This window comes from Euleptes europaea, chromosome 8 (genome assembly GCF_029931775.1).
Source record: "Euleptes europaea isolate rEulEur1 chromosome 8, rEulEur1.hap1, whole genome shotgun sequence".
Lineage (NCBI taxonomy): Eukaryota > Metazoa > Chordata > Lepidosauria > Squamata > Sphaerodactylidae > Euleptes > Euleptes europaea.
This window is the reverse complement of record NC_079319.1, coordinates 57,305,049-57,325,395: the sequence shown is the minus strand read 5'-3', so window position 1 is coordinate 57,325,395 and position 20,347 is coordinate 57,305,049. Positions and strand designations below refer to the sequence as shown.

General features: G+C 42.6%; 2 protein-coding genes across 3 annotated transcripts in view; one reads left to right on the top strand and one right to left on the bottom strand.

Annotated features, from left to right (window-relative positions):
• Positions 1 to 20,347, bottom strand: part of RAB31 (RAB31, member RAS oncogene family) — a 156,533-nt gene that overhangs the window by 12,760 nt on the left and 123,426 nt on the right. The window lies entirely within an intron of this gene.
• Positions 1 to 20,347, top strand: part of APCDD1 (APC down-regulated 1) — a 35,136-nt gene that overhangs the window by 13,772 nt on the left and 1,017 nt on the right. Inside the window, exons 2-4 of the mRNA XM_056854867.1 lie at positions 724 to 907; positions 2,837 to 3,368; positions 14,331 to 14,652. Of these exons, the coding sequence (XP_056710845.1) occupies positions 724 to 907; positions 2,837 to 3,368; positions 14,331 to 14,652 (1,038 nt within the window). The remainder of the gene's footprint in view (positions 1 to 723; positions 908 to 2,836; positions 3,369 to 14,330; positions 14,653 to 20,347) is intronic.

Below are 20,347 nucleotides of genomic sequence, written 5' to 3'. Positions count from 1 at the left end.
AAATCCTATATAAGTCTAGTGTTGTTTCCACACACTCTGAAATCGCCAAAAGATTTTACTGATTGTGTTTATTGTTTTCAGGGGTGATATAGCATTGTATTTGGACGTCTGTAATGATTTGTGAAGATTCATGCCTTTTGTAATGTGGCAGTTCTGCCAATTTTGACCTTACACGTGTGTCAGCAAACTGCTCCCAGCATATTTACATGTGTGTCAGCAAACTGTTCCCAGCATATTTACATGTGTGTCAGAAAACTGTTCCCAGCATGCTTCTCACATGGACACATGAAGCTGCCTTATACTGAATCAGGCCCTCGGTCCATCAAAGTCAGTATTGTCTACTCAGACCGGCAGCGGCTCTCCAGGGTCTCAGGCAAAGGTCTTTCACATCACCTACCTGCCTAGTCCCTTTAACTGGAGATGCCAGGGATTGAACCTGGGACCTTCTGCATGCCAAGCAGATGCTCTACCACTGAGCCACAGCCCCTCCCCAATTATCATTTCCAAGGACGCTTCCATTGATCAAATACATTGATCTTCCTAAGTCAGTGCTGACATGCAAGTACAAGAATGCACTTGCAAATCAGAATCGAATGTGCCAGGAGCACAGAAAGTATGTTCATGCCTCCTAATGGTTAGCGACAGAAACTGAAATACTGACCGAGTTCGCCAGAGTTCTTTTATATTTCTTTTCTTTTCTTTTTTTGGTTTTTGGTTTTTCAGGGCTGGGAGAAGGTTCTGCACTTCTGCATCCAGACAGCAGGTCCCACCCTCGATCACTGGAGAAGAACGCATGGCGAACTTTCAAGGAGTCACAGTGTCACCACATGCTGAAGCATCTCCACAATGGAGCCCGAATCACTGTACAAATGCCTCCAACAATTGAGGGCCATTGGGTCTCCACTGGGTAAGGATATCCACGATCAAGATGGTCAAACTGCGGAAGAACACAAATCAGACCAATTAAAAGATTTCAATAGACATTAACAATTAATGTTGACAAATATTTTAGACATGTACAAGAGCAGCATAGTGCACTACTCTGCTGCTTTGCTATCTACCATTTTTTTTCTGTAGGCTACAATCCATGAGTCTCCAACCTTGTTTAGCCTGTGGGCACTTTTGGAGAACAGACAGGGCTGGATTTTGGCTTTGGCTAAGAGGCACCGTTTAGCCTCAGCTTCCAGAGGAAGAGGAAGGATTGCACCCCACATGGCCACAGAGGGAGACATAAGTAAGCTCAGAGCAATAAGGAAGAAGAGCTAGTCAGCTGATAGGGAGCAACTCTTATCCCCAAGACCCAAAAAGTAAGCTGGCCCAGGAAATAAACTGGTAAGGGCTGTAGCATCCTTGAACACACTACTGTAATCCATTGAAAATCTCAACTGGAGGAAGAAGAAGAGTTGGCTTTTATATGCTGACTTTCTCTACCACGTAAGGAAGACTCAAACCAGCTTACAATCACCTTCCCCTCCCTGCAACAGACACCCTGTGAGGCAGGTGGGGCTGAGAGAGCTCTAAGAGAGTTGTGACTAGCCCAAGGTCGCCCAGCTGGCTTCATGTGTAGAAGTTGGGAAACCAACCCGATTCACCAGATTAGCATCCGCCGCTCGCATGGAGGAGTGGGGAATCAAACCCAGAGTCCACCGCTCCAAACCACTGCTCTTAACCACTACACCACGCTGGCTAATTTTAAACATCTACAGAGCTTTACCCCTCCATAACTGCAGCTTCATTGTGCCACTTCAGGCTGCTTTTCAAAATCAAGAGAGCTTCTAAAGCACAGTATGTTTTAGTACCTGCTGGAAGGAAGGCTGAAAACTGCACTGTGTTGCTTGCAGGACCGTAGCTGTAGACTTCATCATGGTGTAATTGATAATCACCTGTTTATAGGTTGTTTTTTGTGTTACAACACAACCCATATCATGTCACTAGTTCTTAAACAAAATGAAATTATGAAACTTTGTTGACTAGTCCAAGCATGCCTAAGTGCTTATCTGAGATCACAAACATTCAGTGGGAGAGAGGGTATTTATTTTGTAGTCCCAGCTTGCTGTACTCAGCTGTGTACTCTCAATTATTTTCTTAGGAAGATTGTTTTAGGGATATAAGGTTCTTTTCAAGCCCAGTCCTGTAATCCCTTTTTAGGCAAAACTGCCACCAAAGTGAATGGGAGTAGAAAGTGACCAGTATTCTTCACTGAAATAATTTACTGAAATAATCAGTCAAAAGTTCAAGGAAAAGGTATGAAATCCCAAATTTAGGAGGAAGTTTTCAAAAAGAAATACAGAAAAATTAACTCGGAAAAGGGATAACAGAGCTTATAAATAGAGAAACAAACAAAGGACATTTGGTCAAGATACTGTCTTGTAAAGAAACTGTGTTGAGTATGAGAATAGGAGAAGAGCCTTACTGGATTAGACCAGTGGTCCATCTAGTCCAGAATCCTGTTTCACACAGTGGCCAACCAGTTGCTCTGGAGAGCAACAAACTGGGCATAGAGGCTAAGACATTCCCTTGATTTTGCCTCTTAGCACGGCAGTTCAGAGATCCGCTGCCCCTGGCTATGAATGCTCACTTCCGTCATAAGACTCGTATATGGACACCCTCCATGAATCTGTCTGATTCCTCTTTTAAAGCCTTGTATGCTTGTTAGCATCATTGCTTCCTCTAGAAAGTGATAAGAGAGCTATTTTTTAATGATAAATTCATGGTACAATTGGTGTTGAAGTAGTGCAAGGAATGCTAACAGCCACTTTGGCTTTGATTGATAAGATACAATTTTGCTCTTTACTAAACTCCCTTTATTTTCTTTTTATTGCCCATTTGGCTACAGTTGTGAAGTTAGGTCTGGCCCAGAATTCATCACAAGATCGTATCGATTCTACCACAATAATACATTCAAAGCCTACCAGTTTTACTATGGAGGTAACCGGTGCACAAACCCGATATATACCTTAGTTATCCGTGGTAAACTTCGCCTTCGGCAAGCATCATGGATCATTCGAGGAGGGACTGAAGCCGATTACCAACTGCACAACATACAGATCATCTGTCACAATGAGGCGGTAGCTGGAAGACTAAGCCAGCTGGTCAACCGTACATGCCCTGGATTTATACCAGAAGACAAACCTTGGGAGCAGAATGTGAGCTATGATATATGGAGAGAAGAAAATGGCTATGAATGCATCAGAGCTCTGAATTTTGCCATGCATGAACTTCAGCTGATCCGCGTAGAGAAGCAATACCTTCACCATAACTTAGACCACTTAGTAGAAGAGCTATTTCTTGGAGACATTCACACCGATCCTGCCCAGAGGATGTATTATCGTCCATCTAGCTACCAATCCCCTTTACAAAATGCCAAGGTATGTAAATATTTCAGTTCCACGGCAAACAGACAAAGTATCCACTTAGTTAAAGGAAAATAATCTCTTTAAAAAACTTCACAAACTTAAGAGCTGCAGCCTATCTCTCAAAGGTTTCCCTTATTACTTTCACACATTCTTGTTGCTTCTCTATTCCTTCAAGATATAATCCATGCCACTGCTTTTCTTTCCAGCCTATAACCCAATTCTTCCATTATTCCCTCCTCTCAGATTCTGATAAGCAAACTGTTCTTCTCACTATGGTGGGCGTCATAAGTTCTTCTTCCTGTACAGTTGCTATAATTCCAAGGAGCACTTCATTCTCCCAAGTTTTGGGTCAGCATAGAGGGGAAGGCTTGTTAGCACTACAATACTAAACATAAATTACTAAACATACAATAATATCTTATTTTTTTCATATTCGGGGTGGGGGGACTCTCCCAGCCTTTTCCCCTTTTCAGAGTTTCCTGTATTTGGAATATTCCTGATAGTAGTACAGAATAATCTGTTTTTTCCTCAAATTCCTGGAAGCTGTTCCGCTAACCTGATGGGCTGCTTTCCTTGATTTTTATTTTTGCTAGAAACGAAATGTGTGTGTGTTTGGGGTGGGAGAGAGCCACTGTGGTACATGCTCTGGTTACATCTCTATTAGATTACTGCAATGTGCTCTGTATGGGGCTGCCCTTGATAAGTGTTCAGAAACTTCATTGGGTGCAGAATGCCGCAGCCAAGATGTTGACTGGAGTGGGTCATAGAGACCGCATCACTCCAGTCTTGGCCCATCTACACTGGCTCCCAGTCTGTTTCTGGGCACTACTCAAGGTGCTGATGCTGATCTTTAAAGCCTTGTATGGTTTGGGAGCAAAATACCTACTCCTTTATGAACCTGTCTGACCACTGCAGGCATTTTGGAAGGCCTTGCTTTGGGTACTTCTGTTTCAGAGCTTAGGCAGCAACCCAGGAAAAGGCCTTCTTGGCAGTGGCACCAAAACTCTGGAACTCCTCTCTCCCCTGAGAGATTCATCTGTCTCCTTCTGTTGCCGTTTTCTGCTGGCTAGTGAAGACTTTATTTGTTTCATTTAGCGTTCCTTCAATGATCCCTCCTTCTTTCCCAATGTTGTTTTTATTTTTGTATATATTTCAGCTCTGGTGTTAATTGTTTCAGTGATGTGTGGGGGTTGCTTGTCATTGTTTTTTAATTTGTCAAGAAGGCAGAAAAAAGGGGTATACATTTTATAAAAGAAATAAAATATATCTGCAGAACAGGTAGGAGCAATTAAGGTCAAGGCAGTGCCTCATGATATCATCTCATTAAGGTTCTGATAAAAGCAGGAACATTGCTTTTCATCCTTTTGCAGCATTCATAAATGAAGATTTTTCAAGGATAGAATTGTGTATTTCCTATTTATGCTACCAGCTTCATGATGTTCACTAATGGTTGCTTGTCAACTCCACATTAGTGAATTTGCTTCTTTCAGGATTTGGGTTTGGAAGATCCTGGCTTCATTTATCTTTGTTCTGTTTATTATGTCAGCAGCTTCCTTATTTCAAGTTTACGACCATTTAGTGCACTGTGGGTCAGACTGAGAGTCTTTGACTATATCCTTAGAATTTTCTAGGCATAAAAATGAAAGCTGTAGGAGTAGGACATCAGATAGTCCTTGGAACTAACTGGCATTATAGGTCTATGGTTCTTAGCGTAGGATAAGTTAAGATCTAGCTTCTAAAATTTTGACAAGATGAAGGAGAAATAGCTGAACTTGGAAAGAATAAAAGCCAAGGGAATCAACCCTTGTATGATTGAGATGGCATCTGTTCTTTCCAGCCAGCGTGGTGTAGTGTTTAGGAGCGGTGGACTCTAATCTGGAGAAACTGGTTTGATTCCCCACTCTTCCACATGAGCGGCGGACTCTAATCTGGTAAACCAGGTTGGTTTCCCCACTCCTACATATGAAGCCTGCTGGGTGACCTTGGGCTAATCACAGTTCTTTCTGAACTCTCTCAGTCCCATCTACCCAACAGATGTCTGTTATGGAGAGAGGAAAAGATGGAGAGTGTAAGCCGGTTTGATTCTCCTTAAAAGGTAGAGAAAGTCGGCATATAATTACCAACTCTTCTTCTTCTTCAAATGATTCCTACATACCCTTAAGTTGGATGCATTATTTTAAATATTATTATTATGCTACATTCCCTAAGGTTATCACCTTGGTGCTTCTGGAAGTTACAGCTTTGCTAGGTGAAAAATCGACCTTGGTTATGTAAATCCTTAAAAATCAGAACAAAATATTGATGGACAAGGGGAAAACTTTATTGAAGAAAGCAAATGCTACTGAGAAGGTGAGGGGAGGAAGCATCATGGGGCTACATTTGAGAGTGTGGAATAGTGGCAGTCTGGCAGCAATCAGAAAGCAAAGAGAAGGATTAAAGACTTGAGAGTGGAAGCTGAAAAACAAGTCCATTAGCAAATCATGCATGATCAAGGGCCTGGATGCAGGTCCTGTGTAAAGTACATTTTATGAGAGGCACGGAGAGAGATGAAGAGACGAAGCTCTTTCTCTGCTTGAAAAGGACCTCAAAAGCTTCTATCTATAGCAGAAAGCTCAGTATCTCACTGACCTAACTACTTTGAGAGAGAATGAAAATACAGTATAACTGTTTTGCATTGGGGCTGTCTCTACATCTTTTCTGATGACATCTCAAAGGAATGCACATAGCAATTGGAACCACATTGGAGACTTTAGTTGTCATCAATTAATTCCAGACAAAGTGCTTCATGGTTATTTCTGACTTTGAGCTCTTCGCTATTATGAAGATTTTCACTGATTTCACATCAAGTTGGGTGCAAAGAAACATTGTTCCAGAGGTTGTGTTTTGAAATATTTCTGTGATTAATTGCAGAACAAATTTTCAACAGGGTTTTTAAAACTAGAAATACTCTCATTTAAGTATTTAAAATATCAACAGTACATATGAACACATTAAGCTGCCTTATACTGAATCATACCCTTGGTCCATCAAAGTCAGTACTGTCTCCTCAGACTGGCAGTGGCTCTCCAGAGTCTCAGGCAGAGGAGGTCTTTCACATCACCTACTTGCCTAGTCCCTTTAACTCAGTGGTTCTCAACCTGGGGGTCGGGACCCCCAAGGGGGTCACGAAGTGTTTTCTGGGGGGTCGCCGCCACTGTCCTGGGACAGCCCCCATCCCGGGCTGTCCAGGACTAACCCAGACGCCCTGTAACCCTGATTGGTCCGTGAGAGCAGGGAAGACCCCAAGCAGAGAGGTGAGGAACTGGCCGGCCGACAGCCAGAAGGAGCCGGGCTGCAGAGACGCGGCAGCATGCCGCCGCACACCAGCTGTAGCCCCGCTGCCCAGCTGAGAGGTGGGCGGGCCAGCCCTGGGCGCGGTCGCACCTGCGCCGGGCGGATGATGCTGCAGGATGTGTGGGAGGCCGAGGAAGCTCCCCTGGCTCGGCCAGTTCAGGTCTCGGAGGAGAAGAGGGCGGTCCCCCTTGAGGCCACTACAGCCACATTGTTTTTACTTTTAGCCGCACTCGGGTGGGGCGGGAGCTTCACCCTGGAATCCAAGTGCGCATGTCTGTAGTGTGGCTTCACTTTTCTGCCCTGAGTCATCAGTTCCGCTCTGGCAAGGCCAAGGGGGAGAGTCGAGGTGCAGTTCGGGATTTCCCCCTTGAGCACGCAGGTTCAGTGAGGCGCAGAAGGAGCGGTGACTGGTGAAGGGGAGAAAAAGGCACGACAAGTCCGAGTGGGATAAGCAGCCCTCGGCTTTTTCCTGGCCCTTCGCTCTCATGAGGTGATTAAACGGAGCTCCGCTTTGAGGGATAACTGCAGTTCTGTGCACAAGCAGTGTCCCAGTCACAAGAGAGGGGGTTTCCTCGCGAGAGCCCCGGCCTGCTTGGAAGAGTTTTTGGGGAGAGAGGGGAGGACAAGGAACGCAGTGCATGCTCAGAGGCACTCTTTCCTCTGTGCCAGGAAAGGTTGCCACGCCACACAGTCACAGCCGCTGCACAACAGGTGGTACTACCGTTTGCTTGTTTGTTTTAAACTTTAAAATGTAAAGTAATTATATATATGGATACCCTGGACTGCCAAAAAAACAAATGTGTTTTCTTTATCCTATTGAAAATGTCATTTATGCAAATTTATGCAAATGGCGCGAGGGTTGCAGGTTACTTGGCAATTGTAAAAGGGGGTCGCGACTCAAAAAAGGTTGAGAACCACTGCTTTAACTGGAGATGCCGGGGATTAAACCCTGGGACCTTCTGCATGCCAAGCAGATGCTCTACCACTGAGCTACAGCCCCTCCCCATTCCACAAAAGTTATTTAAGGTGGCCAACAATAATTAAAATCTCTCTCTCTCTCTCTCTCTCTCTCTCTCTCTCTCTCTCTCTCTCTCTCTATCTATCTATCTATCTATCTATCTAATCAGCCAGACTTGAGGCTTTATGTCAAAATACATGTGAAATTGGGTTGGAGCAGGAGAATCCATTTCGCTAATGGTTGCTTCATGTGGCAAGCTGCTTGCATGACAAAAAAGAAAGCGCCACTACTGAAGTATGAGAATGTTTTCTCCAAGAGTGGCTTTAAAATTATTATTCAATACAGTTGTGGGAAGGTGCAATTGGACTGGAAGATCACATAGGGGACAAGAGGATGCTTATCTCTTTCCCTGTAAGCTGTTTTTCATACCAAAATTTCCACACTTAAGGGGAAACAGTATGTGGGCATTTGTGTCTTTCCCCCAACAGGGTAAAAAACAGCCGGTAAAAGACAAAAGATGGCCTGCAAGAAGAGCCCTTGCACAGTTCCTCTCCGTCTACCATGTAGGGTTGCCAACCTCCAGGTTCTTGCTGGAGATCTGCTCTTACAACTGATCTCCAGCTGATAGAGATCAGTTCACCTGGAGAAAATGGCTGCTTTGGCAATTGGACTCTGTAGTACTGAAGTCCTTCCCTTCCCAAACTCTGCCCTCCTCAGGCTCCACCCCAAAAACCTACTGCCGGTGACGAAGAGGGATCGGCAACGCTACTGCCACAACATCTTCTTCAAGTTTGCAGTTTCCTGTAGCAGCTGTGGGTTAAAAAACAAACCACCCTTGGGGAACACATTCATATCATTCAGCATCATGTGGACCTAGTTGTGAGACTAAAGTGGATTCTTAAGTGGATGGTAGCAGAAGATGCATTTGGGGACCACACAAACCCAGCACTGCAAGGTTATAACCCCTCTTCTTTGAACATTTTCCCTTTTCTAATTGCTGGCCCATAGGGAAGCAGCTGAAAATGAGCTTAAATGCTAAATTGAGTTTAAAACCACTAGTCTCAAACTCTTCTGGAAACTGGACACTGTGCATAAACAGAGACATTAAATCAACTTGTTTTTTTAAGCTTTTACCGTCAAACAGTAAGTAGTGTGAGGAAATCGCCACTGAAGTGAATCAGGTGTATTGTACAGAATTCGTCTGGCAAGGCTTGTTTCATTTCCTCTTTGCTATTATTTTAAAATATAAAAACTAGCTAAAAATAATTAGACATGTATGAAAAAGAGGTGCCTTGAAGTTTCTGAAGTTGATAAAGCTGCAAAGTTAGACGGGGTGTCCAAGGGGTTGAATTGAGTGGTAATTAAAAGCAAATGATTGCTGGATATGTTAGGAATGCTGAAGCCAAACAGAATTGGGCTTACTCCAAATACTTTACAGTGGTTTGGCTGCAGGATGGTAAATCAAAGGCCCAGAGTGAAAACTAGACAGATCCAAGCCAAGCTGCTAAGTTGAATGAATTTTTCAGGGGCCCAAAACTAGTTCAGGCACATAGAAGAACATAAGGAGTTTTCCTCCTAAAATATATCCTTTGTGGTATCTTAAACAAATAAGGTTGATTTACAGTTCAATAAAATCACTATACACATCCTAAATAATGCATTTATTTAATAGCTCAATCCTAAATTTGAGTGTAGCTGCATGAGTGCACAGCAATATATTTTAGTGGAGCTACAGCAACTATCTTTTGTAGGGTTGCCATCTCTGGGTTGGGAAATACCTGGAGGTTTTGGGGGTGGAACATGAGGAGGGGAAGGACTTCAATGGGGTATAATGTCATAAAGTCCACCTTCCAAAGCAGCCATTTTCTCCAGGTGCACTGATCTCTGGTGATCAGTTGTAAGTAGGGTTGCCAACCTCCAGGTACTAGCTGGAGATCTTCTGCTATTACAACTGATCTCCAGCCGATAGAGATCAGTTTACCTGGAGAAAATGGCCGCTTTGGCAATTGGACTCTATGGCATTGAAGTCCCTCCCCAAACCCTGCCCTCCTCAGGCTCTGCCCCCAAAATCTCCAGGTATTTTCCAACCCGGAGCTGACAACCCTAGTTATAATCCTAGGATATCTCCAGCCAGCACCTAGGTTGGCAACCCTAGTCTTCTGCAAACCAAGGGAAGCAAGTCAAAGGCTATCTCACTGGAAAAACTTATTACCAAAGTGGATAAGTTTTTATTGACATAACTGGCTAGTTGATGGCTGTAAAATAGGCTAGGCCAATTAAATGTTGCAGTTACATACAGTCAAAACCTATAAAAATTGCTCCATTTGGCCACTTTCCACATGTTTGTTACTTACATTAGGTGGAGTGCTTAAGATTGAAGATGGTTCATTGGCTCATTTTTGGAAGACCTAGTCTAGTTCTGGTGCTTGCTGGGATTCTTGCAAAGAATGCTGGACTAGATAAATCATTTGCTGATCCAGCAAGGTACTTCCATTCTTCTGCAAAAGTGAATACTGAGAATCACTTAACGCAAATTAATTATGCCCCACCCCAAAAACCTCCCATTGGTGGGAAAGAGGGACCTTGGCCACCCTATGGATCTGCCAGTACAACTGATCTCCAGCCGATAGAGATCAATTCACCTGGAGAAAATGGCCACTTTGGCAATTGGACTCTATGGCATTGAAGTCCCTCCCCAAACCCTGCCCTCCTCAGGCTCCGCTCCAAAAACCTCCCGCCAGTGGCAAAGAGGGACCTGTCAACGCTAATCTGTAGCCTCACTCATTTACAAAAAAATGCCAATGAAATCCAAGAAGGCAGTAACAGATAGTATAGTCACATGTACTATTTTAAATTGCTGATCAACTCCTTAAAATAAAAAGCTGAAGGCCAAACAGAAACTGAATGTCAGGCATGAGAAGGCATCAACAACAGGAAGTCCAGTAGATGCCCATTTGCAGCTTGCGATTTCACCTAATCACGGTTTGCAGTCTGATCACATGATGCAGTTTCTAGCCAACTTTTACTCCCACCACACTGTCATAGTAATCATTACAACATTTCATTTTGCAGGAAGTTGTTGTTTTTCAACTGGAAGGCAGCAAATTTCCAGCATTTACGCTTTGGCGTAGCTTTGCCTATGCCCCTTAACTAATCACAGCTTAGTCACTATTTGGGATACCTCAATCAAATGCAGAAGGGAAAAAAGCTTTAGCTTCCATAGTCCATTCCCTACATATTCAGATTCAGCCTTTTGATTCACTTTTTACAGGAACTTTGTGGATGCTCCTTCCCAATTTATTTTCATTTGTGTGTGGGGGGGTTGTAACTGCAAAGTAATATCCTTTTAGTGAAGTAAATGACAGATGCAGACATAATAAATCTGAGAAAGACATTATTTTTTTGTCTCATTTCTGAAATTTCACCCAAGTTTCTAGAGTTTAAATATATTTTTGTCTTGAAAGGGTCATAACATATTGAAGCAGACAAGTCAGGCAGCTTTAACTTTTTAATTTATATTTTTAGGACAGGTTGGTTTTTAAAGGACACTTAAAGCTAGAACATAGCTAGGGTGTTTGTTGTTTTTTAATACAGCTTGACCACAACCCTGTTCTAGATTTGGAATGATGGGGGGAAAGGCTCTCTAGTATCATCCCTTCATGTCATTACTTTTAAATCTTATTGTAAAATCCATGCACCATTTGCAAGCTTGAATTACATCTGTTTTTTTCCCCAGTGAGTTCCCTTATCCTTTGTTGGTCTTGTGTGTGAGTAACAGAAAGCCTGCTAGTTATCACTTTGGCAAAGGAGCTATTCTGGCCATTTAGTGAAGTGTTCTCTTGGGTTTGACTTGTCTGAGCAGCAGGGCACTGGAGTGGGGGAACCATACTTAACATCCATAAAAGTGTTTTTATACGGCATCAACCCTACAGCAGTGCAGGATGAAAAGTCCCAGCCTTTTCCATTTGCTTTGAGGACGTCCAATAACCCTTTTTAAAATCAGGCCTTCCCAGGGGTTCACTAAGATGTGTGGGACATCTTACCCCCCCCCCAAAAAAAAACCCCAGACACAGATGCAAGAGCTACCATGATAGGTTTTTAAATTAATGAGTAAAACAATAATGACCTGACATGCCCTTCTGTGTCATTAGCTGACTGTGCTTGCACCAACACAGTTTTATGGACTTAATGGTTTGCTGCTAAGTACATGTTCTAAGGCGAACCAGAGTCAGCAGAATGAAACAATTCTCTTAGTCAATATTTCTAATAGGCTAGAACTGCCTATTCTTAACTCTCCGCAATACTCTTGACTTTTAAATCAAAACAAGTCCCAGTTCGTGGTCTAGAATTTTCATCTGGCATAAATCAACACAGTTCCATTAAGGTCATTGGGTCGAGGATGATTTACACCAGATGAAGATCTGGATGGTTTAGCCTGAAGTGTGCCAAGCTAAAAAGAAAGGAGAGACAGGAGAAACAGAATTCCTAAAATAACTTGTACTTTATTGTAAGTTTCCAAAGTCCTTTAAAAAAAAATCTGATGCAAATAGCTTCACTATAGATGGTGGCTGAGTTATCGTCTGTAACTAGGATTAGCAGCAATAGCAGTCTAAAGATTACTATAAAAATTAGTTCAGGAAGGGAGGAGAAAAATTAACTGAGAGCATTCTCTCCCCACAGTGTGCTATCTTTAAATTAAAAGCAAAATTTCAAAGGCCTGGGCTCCAAGTGAGATGTTACAGGAAGGGGGGGGATGAAATCACTCCATGAAATGTTTCTAGGCTGGGTTTTTGTTTCTTTGTGGCGTCACTAGGAGAAGAAAGAGCAGGATAAGGAAGAGCTGAAAGAGAACAAGAAGGATAAGGGAGAAGTTTTGCTTTTGGTTCTGATTAGCAAAAGCCTGATAGTCCTCCTTTTAGTCGTTATCATTTTGGAAAGGGTATATTTTGGCACATTGTAGCTTCAAATAAAGTTGGCATCATAGTTACATGCAGCTTATCTGGCAGGGAGACAAACATCCTCCCAAAACAATTCTTCAGTTCTGTTCTATGTGGAAAGATGTGTTTCTCCATTCATCCTGACACTTATTTTCAACTAGGGAATAATTCATCACTGTATCTTGTGCTCATCCTTTATATTTGTTATATTTTGCATTATGTCATCTTGGTTAAGGACAGGAGATTCTAAGTGAACTGACACATTATTTCATTAAAAAGAGGGGTTTTATGGGAAAGGGGTTTCATGGGAGTGAGTTTGATTAATCACAAAGGAAGGAAGTTTATTCATGTGAAAATGGGCTTAACTTGGTGAATTTTACTCTTTAGTCTTAGGAGATAGGATTGATAAAGATGAACAATATTGCCAGGAAACAAATTCAGAATATTTAATCAAGTGTGAGTGTTTTTTTTAAATTGCTTCTACTCAATGATATATTGTGCTGGACCCCCACTTCTCTTCCCCAAAACCCATTCCATAAGTGGGAGTAAATTAGCACCTAGTGGTGATCCAGAAATGCTTGTGCAGAGTTTGCACAGTGTTGTGATTGGTTCTACAGCATTTTTCCTGTTTCCATAGTACAAGAAGCTGTGCAAGACCTTGCATAACTTCTTCCACAAGCAGAAGAATGTATTTTCCCATTCTAGCGTGAGGTGTAAGACAGTATTTCATTGATCAGGAGATGCTTTTTAGTACCTTTGGATCCAATTCAGTACATGTCTGCTTACCCAATGGGACAATAAAAGAAAGGCATGTTTTTCCATGCATTTTAGACACTATCTCCCTTTGCCTCAAAACTGACCATTTACCACATTTCTGGTTGCTGCGAAAACTTGTGTTAGCTGATTGTCGCAAATGATAATATGTGCTGCCTGATATAAAGTATTAAAAAAAAAAAAAAATTCCATTGGAGTGTGTTGCCTCTTCTCCCCAAGCTCTGGTTTTGTTTCCCATGATTTATTGCTAACTTTCTGAAGGACATTGTAGAAGCCAGTACTTTGAAGAAGAATATTAGATGGTTTGTCATTAAAAGCACTATGGGATAGTTGCTGACAGGGGTGTTAAGTGCCGTCAAGTCGCTCCTGACTCATGGTGACCCTATGAATTAATGTCCTCTAAAATGTCCTATCTTTGACAGCCTTGCTCAGGTCTTGCAAATTGAGGGCTGTGGCTTACTTTATTGAGTCAATCAATCTCTTGTTGGGTCTCCCTCTTTCCCTCTGCCTTCAGCTTTTCCTAGCATGATTGTCTTTTCCAGTGACTCGTGTCTTCTCATGATGTGACCAAAGTACAATACTCTGTACCAGCTCACAAACCAGAGCCAATTACTGTGGCCCATCGATAAAAGATGGAAATGTGCTTTCTGCTACTTTTGACAGATTAGACATTTTTCCTTCTTGCAAGTATCAGCAGTTGGCCTGGATCCAAATAACCATTACTTGAGGGCTTGACCTATATATTCAACTATTATAGGAGAGTAGTTTCTAACAGTTGTCAGGAGGCATAATTCCTATAGAATCATAAACTGTGCAGAGATTACCAGTTGCTGCAAGAGCAATTCAGGAATAGCTGCCCAGAAGATATGAGGGATAAAACTGGTTTACTTGCAGCATGTTGTTGTTGTTGTTATTGCAAAGTAATGGCCATTGGCTTTGTGTCTTACAAGATTTCTACTGGATTTATTTCAGAACCATGACCACTCATGTATAGCATGCAGGATCATCTATCGGTCAGATGAACACCACCCTCCAATTTTACCTCCAAAGGCTGATTTGACTATTGGATTACATGGGGAATGGGTGAGCCAACGCTGCGAAGTGCGCCCTGAAGTACTTTTTCTCACCAGGCACTTTATTTTCCATGACAACAATAATACTTGGGAAGGTCACTACTATCATTACTCTGATCCAATATGCAAGCACCCTACCTTCACTATCTACGCCAAGGGCCGTTACAGTCGAGGAGTGCATTCATCCAAAGTGATGGGCGGAACAGAATTTGTCTTCAAAGGTATGATTATTTGATTTTAATCTGCTCCAGTCATGTGCTGCATAAAATCTGGTGGTGATAATTTGACATATAAAGCATTGAACATTTTTCAGAGTCTTATTTAGTCTTTAAACTGTGTACTAGAATCATTTTGATTCTGAAGCATGTGTGTGCCTGCCAAAATTGAAACATGTCCTTGCTCAAGAGAAGGGGTTACAGCTTAAATAGGTGATAACAGAGAACATATAAAAGTGACGAGCAACGCAGGGGAAATAAACTCATTTATAATTGCAGTAGCTACTAAAAAGCTGGATAATTCAAGAGGGAAGGCTGTTTGTACCAAGTTAAATGGAAAAGGCTGTTTGTACCAAGTTAAAATGGACATTGTACTTTGAGGCTGACCACTTGTGGAAAAGAGTGTAATGGGAAATGAGAGGTAAGCAGGGATGATGAAGAAGAAGAGTTGGTTTTTATATGCCGACTTTCTCTACCACTTAAGGGAGACTCAAACCGGCTTACAATCACCTTCCCTTCCCCTCCCCACAACAGACACCCTGTGAAGTAGATGGGGCTGAGAAAGTATGACTGGCCCAAGGTCACCCAGCTGGCTTTGTGTGTAGGAGTGGGGAAACAGATCCAGTTCACCAGATTAGCCTCCGCTGCTCATGTGGGGAAGTGGGGAATCAAACCTGGTTCTCCAGATCAGAATCCGCCGCTCCAAACCACCGCTCTTAACCACTACACCACTCGGCTCATAGGATGAGCCTATGGTTTAGGGACAAAGGGTCAGCAGAAGGGACTTGGAGTGGCTGTATGTGGTCAAAGTCAATGGCAAGATGGAAAATCCTGGCAGCAGATTTCCGGAAAGTGATAAGAAAGACCAAGGTAACAATGAGGAAGGCCAGTGAAAGGAAGTTTGCAGTAGTCAAGGCAGGTAACAAGGAGCATGGTTCAAGGATTTAGAAACAGGAACTGTTAGAAATGGATGACTACATAGCAATGATCTGGAGAAGGATGTGACAGGTTTGGATAACAGATGGAATTCAGATGTGGATGAAGTGGAGGAGCCACGTATAAACCCCAAGCACTGTGCCTAGGCAACACGGTGGAGAATGACATGGTCAGTAGAGATAGCATGAGTCTAAATGGAGGGTGGCTTAAGTGGAAATTCAGTTTTTAACATACCATGTGTTTGCAGGAAGACATCTGTGTTAACTGAATCATAGAGGTGTAAAGGCAGAGGAGGAAGTTAGTCAAATACCATGATATATAAATGACAGTTAAAACGTGTTTCAGTGTTTGCCCAAACAGACTCCCTCCCCCCCCTTACAAGAAGAGGGTTAATAACTGAGCTTAGGGCTATATCGACAGAGAAAGGAAGGAAGACCATAACAGGGATCTCCAGGTTAAGGAAACTTACTGAGCACATTCCTTATTGCTTAGAGTAGATAGTTTGTAAAAGAAGATGACAGTTAACTGAATCAAGAACAAAGGCCATTTCCACACAGGTTATTTGCCCTGAGCTCAGTGCTGTTGGGAAGTGGGTTTTTTTTCCTGATTCCTCACAGCATCATGGTACATTCATATGCCTCCTGGGATTTCTCTGGCTTTTCTTTTATCTTTCTGAAACTTGCTTTGGTGTGAAAGAGGGAATTGCAGTAAAGCCTAAATAGCTACCATGTGACTGGTAAATTTTGGGTTTCCCCACCCACGTGGCAGTCATTTTCCTTGCCCCTAGCCCTGCAGTGGCCATTTCATCCCCCTGCCTTCTGGGAGCTTTAAAAAAAAGTTGGCAGTTGAATATCATTATATTGATATCCTGTTACAACAATCTGTGTACCAGGTTCTCTGAATTCCCAGCTTTCAATAAAGTCTCTAGCCCTTTTGTTGTGGTGATATAAGGGAAAGGGCATATCTCTGCAACCAAAGGGGCTAGAGACTTACTTTTTCATTGAAAGCTGAGAATTCTCAGAACCTGGTACACAGATTGTTGTAACATTAGATCAATATAATGATACTCAGTTGTCATTTAATAAAAAAAACACCTGAAAAAGCCCCAAGGGAGGGTTGGCTTGCCACCTCCAGGTTGAAAAATACCAGGGGGTTTGGGGGATGGAGCCTAAGGAAGGGAAGGTTTGGGGAGGGACTTCAATGGGGGTATACTGCCATAGAGTCCACCTTCCAAAGCCGCCATTTTCACCAGGTGAACTGATCAAATCAAATTTATTAATACGGTTGACTGACCAATCACATACGAACACATCAAAACGTCCAGACTCAATAGTTTTGCACCACAGAATCCCAGATGGCCCAGTACAAATAAAGGTGTAAGATCAATAAAAACAACCCGATTAAAATTATCACCTTAAAATTTAAAAACTGTAAAATATTTTAACGATCATTCTCTAATAAAGTTCTGCGTATTTTAATAGCAACAGCACAGAACTTGGCAGTTTGGAGCGTAAGCTGAGGATCTTCTCTGAATAGGCGCTTCTTTGCCAGAAGGGAATTTACCAAGCAAGGGGGAAATAAGCTTTGATCTAACTTCATGGTAGAATGGGCAACATACCAGTGCGTGTTTGACGGTTTCAATGTCCCCTGTCCCACACAGACAAAACCTCTCTGATCTAGGGATCTTCTTATATTTCCCTTCTAAAACAGCCAGTGGTAGGGGCTTGCAGGTGAACTGATCTCTGTCACCTGGAAATCAGTTATAATCCCAGGAGATCTCCAGCCACCACCTGGAGGCTGATAACCCTAAGGGAGGGAGGATGGCTGCTGCTAAGGGACCAAGGCAGGAAACCTGTAGGGAAACCTGCTGAGTGGAAGCTCTGTGGCAACTGTGCTGTATTGACAGCAGTAATGGGGAAAACACACAAGCCTGTCCCTGTGTGGAAACCACTAAACAGAACAGTTGTTCCTGGTTTTCATGCAAAACTCCAGGGATAGCCATGTTACACAAGTTTGTTCAAAATAAATTAATCATGCACGCACACACACGGCAAATATAAATGAAAAGTGGGTGTGGCTTTGGGTAGGGCAATGAGTGCCTGCTCCTGATTACACGGGAGGGAGGGAGTCCAGATTCCTGCCAAGCCAGGCTCCAAGGAGCTCTTATTTCTGCCCTTTGCTATCAGAAGACACCATCGTGAAGATGGTGCTCTCTCCAGATAAAAGCATTTTGACTTCACGTTCAATTGACAGGCATTCCCAACCCTACACTCAGGCTGGGATCCCACCTACAATTTCTGCAGACAGAAGTACAGTTTCCCCCTTCTCCCTCGCGTTGTAGATCAAAATCACCCCAGCCCTGCTCCGGTGTGTGTGTGTGTGTGTGTGTGTGTGACTGGATGTCTGCAGAGGTGGAATTGGCAAAAAAACTATCCTTCCTTGCATGTGTGGACATTGTAGGTGGGATTCAATCAGGTTACAAAACTATAAATAGAACTGTAAAGCAGAGTGGGGAAAACCAGAAGAGTTAAAACAAATGAAGAGGGAGGGAGGCATCTATTTGCTAGCATGGTTAAGAGCGGCAGACCCTAATCTGCAGAACTGAGTTTGATTCCCCACTCCTCCACATGAAGCCTGCTGGGTGACCTTGGGCTAGTCACAGTTCTCTCTGAACTCTCTCAGCCCCACCCACCTCACAAGGTGCCTGTTGGGGGAGAGGGAAGGTGATTGTAAACTGCTTTGAGACTCCTCCTATTCCTTCTAAAAAATCCTTAAGTTTTATTCAATTTTGGGGATTTTTTTCATAGTCATACCACCTAAACGTAAAACTAGGCCAGTTTCAGTTTGCTTGAAATTCCCTTTGCCGGAGCCCGTTCAGTTCAGCTGAAAGCCAAAACTGACATGATTTAAATTACTTTTAAATTAAATCTAGTCTGTCTTCTTAGGATCAGGAGAACTTGGCTGAAATAAATCAAGGCTGTTTCTTTAAAGCACTGAAGTTTATAGATTCCCATTTCTCAAGATGTTGTGCACATGAAGCCTTAAAAGTGTGGATGATATATGATGGTAATGGAACTGACATTTTCTGAGAGGTTTGGTTTCCATTTGGAACTGGTTACTTCATTAGCTTTGTGATCAAGTATACGTTAAAAGACATAACTTTATATCCTGGCCTTAGAACAATTTTTAAATGAAATTTGAGTGGAGTTTTATAGCATCCTTTCTTCTTTATCCTCTCATGAAAACCAGCTTGGTTTTATTTGTAGGCTTGCGCAGAGCATGGAGGGAAAGGAGGGAATTGTGAAACAAACACTGTTAAATCTTTGATTTTCCTATCTAGACATCAGCCTTTAGGGTGGAAGATTGGTTTTTTTTCCCCTTTCTTAAAATATGGTTATGTACAAACGCCAGACCCAACGCTAGTCAGTTTGCTGAGCATATTTGCAATGTAGATGTTGAAACTTGAAAATAGGTACTGGATTGAACACCTGATTTTTCTTGTATTTGTTAAGTTAAATATTGTCAAAGTAGTGCCCCAGAATTATTAAATACATAATTCTAACATTTAGGAATGCTTTTTAGGTGTTGCCTTGTAGATTTCTGCATGTTGAGTGTATTATTTATTTATTTATTTATTATTCCCATTTGTTACCCTGCTCTTCCCGGCCAAAGCCAGGCTCAGAGCGGCTTACAGAATATAAAAGTCATATTAATCAATAAAAGCATTAAAACATTTTAAAATAGCCCTATAAAATCATAATCATTATACTAATTTACCTAGGCACCTCTAACATACGAGTCACAATACAACAACCCAGCTAGGCGAGCAGATGGAAGGCACCAGATGGAATAAAAGGTGTTAACCGCAATGGGGAGGTTAGGGAGGCCAGTCTTTATATATAGGAACCGTAGCTGGCCTCACCCAGGCTAGCCTGATCTCGTCAGATCTCAGAAGCTAAGCAGGGTCAGCCCTGGTTAGTATTTGGATGGGAGACCACCAAGGAATACCAGGGTTGCTGTGCAGAGGAAGGCACTGGCAAACCACCTCTGTTAGTCTCTTGCCATGAAACCCCCCCCAAAAAAAGGGGTCGCCATAAGTCAGCTGTGACTTGACAGCACTTTACACACAGCTGGCCTCAACCATAAGCCTGGCGGAATAGCTCTGTTTTACAGAGGGGTGTCCCAGCACTGTTGCAGTTTGACAAGCTTGTGGGAAAGAACGAAGAAGCTTGGAACAGGGAGTGCTTTTTGCAGAAATGGTTGGTAGCAATACAACAGTCTAATTAGCAAGGATCCATCAGGAAGCACTGACCTTGCTCTCAGATTCGTTTTACCTTCAATGAAGACACCACATTTGCTGTGATCCCTAATTGGCTGGGATCATCCAGGGAATAAGGAAGAAGCAAGGGAAGCCAAGAAACACTAACAAGAGCGTGAATAGGATGGGGAAAGATGGCCATTTAAGGTTTGGGAGGAATCGAAATGTTTTAAGTTCAGCCTTAAAATTAGTAACCATTATTAGTTTTGTCTAGCAAAGCAGATTATGTTGCTACCAGAAGAAAAGGCTTATAACACTAACACAAATAAAATCAACTAACCATGCACCCTCCTAGGGCTGGATCCCATCAAAAAATTTCCATGCAGAGAAGTGCAACTCCTATGCCCCTTGCTGTCAGGGAATTATCCCCCTTCCATATGCAGATGTGTGACAGGACCCACGCTCTAGTGTTTGCCCATACTAAATAGGAGATTTGAAAACTTCTGC